General features: G+C 37.2%; 1 protein-coding gene across 2 annotated transcripts; it reads left to right on the forward strand.

Moving 5' to 3' along the window:
• The first annotated feature begins 1,889 nt into the window (after positions 1–1,889).
• Positions 1,890–5,380, forward strand: LOC134798280 (serine/threonine-protein kinase PRP4 homolog). Of its 2 annotated transcripts, XM_063770669.1 has the most exons (3): positions 1,890–2,169; positions 3,060–3,266; positions 3,507–5,380. In XM_063770669.1, exon 3 carries the CDS (start codon positions 3,581–3,583, stop codon positions 5,342–5,344), a length of 1,764 nt encoding a protein of 587 aa, XP_063626739.1. In that variant the 5' UTR covers positions 1,890–2,169; positions 3,060–3,266; positions 3,507–3,580; the 3' UTR covers positions 5,345–5,380. The 2 variants fall into 2 exon arrangements, with proteins under 2 accessions (XP_063626739.1, XP_063626740.1); XM_063770670.1 differs by lacking the exon at positions 3,060–3,266.
• Positions 5,381–6,000: the final 620 nt, after the last annotated feature.

Here is a 6,000-nt window from a genome sequence, read left to right on the forward strand (position 1 = left end):
ACGGGAGGTGTCCGCTAGTCTCTCCCATAGCCCATTATCCAGTCCATCCAACTTTCAAATCTATAGCCCATGACCTTATAGTTCCCATCGCAGCACAAAAGTGCTGCACTGCAAAAGTCTTTGCACCTGGCGGGGACCATCTCCGGATGTATCACATTGTGCGTTCGGGGATAGTATCCACCACATGTATCCCTTGCTTTTAGATTAAAGTGCCTTAAAGGGCCTCTGCGCTGTTGGCTTCGGCCCCACGTACGTCTCCCAAAGGTTAGGGACCCCATGGTCCCGAGATATGGAAAAGACATACAAATAATAATGTTAATTTTATCACATTTATAATACTTAACTCTGTTGGCGAAGGTTTTCCCAACATCTTTATTTATATATTAAATTTATATTTGTATATATATCACGTCCAGAAGTAATTTATTAATGTAATCTACAACCAGAAGAATAACAACGTATCAGAAATCATCTAAACATACTTAAAAATCCTAAACGCTGCATACCGCTCTTACAATGCAGGTACGCCGCGCGACACATAATTTTTTTTTAACAGAGTTATGAAAAAAAATGTTGGACAAGTTTACTATTCTGTATAGTAGGGTAACTGGGCTATTCACAGGTATTTTTTTTCTAGAGCAAATCCTCATAGTTTAAATTTTTTAGAGGATATACGAAAAAAAAAATTAAAAGATTTTTTTTGAATTTTGAATTTCTCGATTTTTTTGTATAGGTGAGTGAAAATTTAGTCACAGAAATGAATTCTTCATCCTCGAATTACACGAAAAAGACACCAAGCTTGATATAGTTGCAAGGTGTATGCAGATATAAAGCTTAGAGTGAGGCGCGCCGGAGGCACTTTTCCCCCCCTCCCCTGCCCACCTGCTGGGGGGAACCTCTTGGCAACCAGGCTTAATCAGCTCAGATCACCCCCAGGAACACCTGTTCCAAGCGGTTTGCTTTGTCTCCAAAATGCAAGGTGGTGGAACTTAGATCTCCTGCTATTGGGTGAGTAGTGATTTCAAATAGGTTATTTAATTAAATATTAATCATAATCAATGAGTATAAGTTTACTAACATTATTTTTAAGAATGTACTGACAAAAATAAGATCACTGTTATCTCCATTATATAAATAGATTGAAATTGAATTGAATAACTATCATACTATCATTTTAATTTTAATACCTTATCCACCAATGGGTGCGAAAGGAAATACAAAACGGTTACGGTTCCCTTCATTTCTCCGGGATCCCATCATCGGATCTTGACTTGATGACAATGAGAGCAAGAAATACATATAAATTATAAAATAGATCGGGTCCTAATAAAGCGCTTATTACAAATTATGTCGAAGGCCGACCGACTTTCCTACAAAAAACCGGCCAAGTGCATGTCGGACCATGCATAATGGAATAAAGTTAGCGACTCACAAAATACACCTACAATACGTTCCAAATTTTGTTAAAATATATCTTAAAGATGTATATACACTGGCAAGCCAGCTTTCTCAGTAGAAAAAGGCTTGAAAAAGGCGACAAATTTGAAAAATGTAGGCGCAAAGTAACGATATCCGATACAAATTTTAAAAGTCGCGTCTTTTTCTACTGACAAAGTTGGCTTGCTAGAGTATAGTTTCTGAGTAAGATGGCTGTGACATACGGACAGACGGACATTACGAAACTATGTATAAGGGTTCCGTTTTTGCCATTTTGGCGACGGAATCCTAAAAATGTCCGAGAAGAGGACATGCGGGTAAAGATCACGTACTTGCTTCACTTGGCTTAAAGGTATTGTAGCCGGGCCATAAAATAAAAAAAAGACTTGCGTCACTTGTCAAACTGACAATGTCAGATGTCACTTCACTGATGTGATGTGATCAGTGATGTCTGAGTTAGTTAAACAAATTTCACAAAACTAGAATTTTGCAGTGGTCTTGAGTTTTTGGTTATTATTTCGATAAATAATTGTATTCATTTTGAGAATTTTAGCCGTGAACGGGCACCGGATTTCGGTGATTGTTCACAGCACAAATTCTTTTTGTTTTTTAATCAAGTTAACTGAACTGTGCCCATATCATGAATTTCTCCCTGTCCTCTAATATATTAGTGACGTGTTCATATTAGGGAACCTAATCTGGAACAAGAAATGTGTTAAATTATACAGAGTGGTAATATTCCGATTTATTTATCTTTTATTATTATATTAATGGAACTGTAACGCAACGTGAGGCTTAGTGACCCACATGAACTTGTTAGAAATTGGGTCTACTTAAAACCACTTGGATTACTTTATTGCATTGCATTTCTTTACTACGAGCATTGTGCTCATTGACATTTTCCTCAACCTTTGGTTTGGTTATTCTTATTAATAAATATACCCAAAACTGTTGTGGAGGAGGTCTAAGATTTATGAGAAACAAATAAAATAAAGTGCTAAAAGTACTAAAATGTCTTTAAACATATTTGTACTTAGCTTCACTAAATAAAAGCTATGTGTATTTATATAAAAATGATGAACATAACATTTTCAATTAATTATAGCCCTAAAATCAATTATTACATACACAATCATTTTTTAATCAATTTTTTTTAAAGGGGCACGCAGTGACTGTCACCTCAAAAATTAAAAAAAATATTGTAAGTTGTGAGATGAGCAAGTGCCTGAGAGCAAAATGCTTTTATTGTAGTGACAGTAAAAAAATTCTTTACCCGTGCACTACAATCCATTTTGCTTGTACAGACAAGGTATAAAATAACACAAAGTACCCAAAATATGGACACACTACCTTAATGTATGGGCTATGAGGTTGTGTATACATGTTTTTGGCACTTTCCATGTCAATATTTAACACCTTGACTGTAGGTACTCTAACTTCAAGATATCTTACTAACTTGTATTTGCACTCCTTTGCCGTTTGAAATTCATGCTATGTGTACAGTTGGAAAATCAAAAACATATGGATGAGTATTAACCAAGTGTTAAAATTTTATTTAATATTATCTAAGATTACACCTTTTTCTGCTTCGCATTTGAGCTAACATTATTTGTTTTTTCTAGCCAAGATTGCAAATGCCATCTGTTGACTGACAAATAAAACAAACCATGGATGGTAAAGTAAAATGAACGTCATGGAAATGAATGGACAAAATAAACACATTTTAATGGATATGTGAAGATGACAATACATCTTCGTAATAACCTACCAACATAATTAATGAATCATGTTGGCCCTGAGACTTAACAGATGTCCACAGGGAGGGAAATGTAATCACTGATATAGTTTCACATACTTATTACTGCAACTTATCAACTTCATGAGAGTTAGTTTTGCGAAACGTTGGCACCATTCATAACACATTAACTTTCATGAAAGTGACACAGACAATGCCTGCAAATAAATATTTTAACTAAAAAACGATATTTTATTAGTCGAAACAATTTCTTAACTATATTTTCATATTTGGTTTGTTTAACTTTTAATTATATTTGGGTATATCTTTACAGATTTCCAGCAAAAGTCTTCAGATCTAAAGTTTCAGAGAACTATCAAAATTTTCAGTTGAGGGAAAGTTGATTTTATGGCTCACCGAAATAATGACGGCCGCAGGGGAAAATCGTTCGAGACATTCAGAACTGAAGAAGTAAAAAATACGAAACATAAGAAAAGATATTACACAGGGGGCTATTCCAGAATGAAAGACTCTGCTGAGTCAAGGACACCACCACTCCCCACCAGCATGCCCACCATGCCAACCATGGAGGAACTCATCAAACAGAGGGAAATATTACAAGAAGAAATAAATAAAATATCAAAAAATACTGCAGAACATTCTAAAAACAATAAATCTAGAACATATGACAAGAAACCAAGAAATACTGAAAATTTTAGAGAACCTCATAAAAAACGTAAAAGTGAAAGTCAAGACAATGAGTTGAAGGTTGAAGGTAAAAAACAACGTAAGCTTGTTGATAGTCCTCCTCATAATTATGATGAGAATTCAGAAGATGAGGAAAATATTATAGAAATCAGAAGAAGACAACGGAAACAACTATTAGAAAAACTAAAATCTGCACATAAAGATCATGCAGAAAACGTAGCTCAAAATATTATTACATCTCATAAAACTTTCAATGATAATAACGAAAATGATCAGGAAGCCATCATAAGACCAGTTAATAAAACTACTAACACTGATGTAACCAAAAAATCGACTGACATGTTTGCGTCAACCGACATGTTTGCCGATGTAGATACTTTTACACCTGATAATGTGCCCGCGGGCGTGACCAAAGATAACAACAATGACAATCCTCAGCTGACCGCTAACTGGGACGACCCTGATGGCTACTACAATATTAGAATTGGTGACGTGTTGAATAACAGATATACTATCAAAGATACTTATGGACAGGGCGTTTTTGCCAACGTAGTGCGCGCTCAAGACAATACTGCCGCAAATACTGACGTAGCCGTAAAGATAACAAGAAATAACGATCTCATGAGGAAAACTGCTTTAAAAGAAATTGCTTTCTTAAAAGAAGTAAATGACGCAGACCCCGATGATAAATATCACTGCGTAAAGCTGTTGCGCCATTTTGTGCATAAAAGTCATTTGTGTCTAGTATTAGAGCCTCTACACATGGATATGCGCGGCGTTATTAAGAAGTATGGTAGACATGGATTAAACTTGAAAGCGTTGGTGAGCTACAGCAGACAGCTTCTCCTAGCGCTGAGACATCTAAAGAAGCTTGATATCATCCACGCCGACATAAAACCAGATAATATCTTGGTAAACGAGAAGAAAAATATCTTGAAGCTGTGCGATTTCGGCTCGGCGGGTAAAGTTCACGATACCGAACCCACGCCTTACCTAGTGTCTAGGTTTTACAGAGCCCCAGAAATCATATTGGGTTTGCCGTACTCACACGGGGTTGACATGTGGTCAACGGCGTGCACGATTTACGAAATGGCGGTAGGAAAAATACTCTTCACAGGCGGCTCGAACAACAAAATGTTGAAATGCTTCATGGACATCAAAGGGAGAATACCAAACAAGATGGCGAGAAAAGGCAAATTTAAAGACCAGCACTTTAACTACAACCATAATTTCCTCCTTCACAAAAAAGATGAAGTTACGGGCAGAGAAAAGGTAGTAGAATACAGCAACATCAAAGTAACTCGAGATTTGGGGAAAGAACTTGGAAGGTCGATAAATGCTGAAAGAAAAGCTACCCAACTCAGAGAATTGCTAGACAAAATGCTTACCTTGGACTCTGCTCTAAGGATATCCCCCACAGATGCCTTAAAACATATTTTTATCAGAGAAGAAGTGGAAAAATAACGGCTAAAAACGAAATAAATGCAGGAATTTAACAAATTTATGTAATTTTATTTATTTCTTAACCGAGGCGAGGATGATAGGTAAAGAGTTATTTTATCAATAGTAGAAGAGGTGTAGTAGTAGTGACCGCTGATATAGATGGCGCTGCATGTCTCCATACATTAACTCTGGTGGTCAAGATTGACGATTTAGTTACCACAAAACATGGCGCCGTACAGCGCCATCTAATTCTCTATCTACTCCAATCAAATTCTTTTGTTATGCACACTTAAATGGAGGGCACCTATAACTTCATACATTTTTGAGGCCCTTGGCCGCGTCGACTTACGAAATGAGCATCGCTCACTGGCGCGGATGCGTGCGACTGATTTTACCCACAATGGCGCCCGCACGCGTGCGCGTCGCTCATTTCCGCGCAGGGCCTGAGCCATAAAATGGTACTACCGTACAGAAAGGACACTTCCTACAAAACCGGACTTTGACAGCGATTCAGGGTCGATCATGATATCCCTTTCGGTTATTTAGGGTTGTCAAAATTCAAGTTATTATCTTATCTGTGGTCGTGCACGCAAAGGGACGTCAAGTTGTGTCAACCCTAATAATTGCTCGGAGCGCTCCGAGCAATGCTGAGCCGAACGGAGCCGAGTTTGCCCGAA

The sequence above is a fragment of the Cydia splendana genome, chromosome 16 (genome assembly GCF_910591565.1).
Source record: "Cydia splendana chromosome 16, ilCydSple1.2, whole genome shotgun sequence".
NCBI classification, from domain to species: Eukaryota; Metazoa; Arthropoda; class Insecta; order Lepidoptera; family Tortricidae; genus Cydia; species Cydia splendana.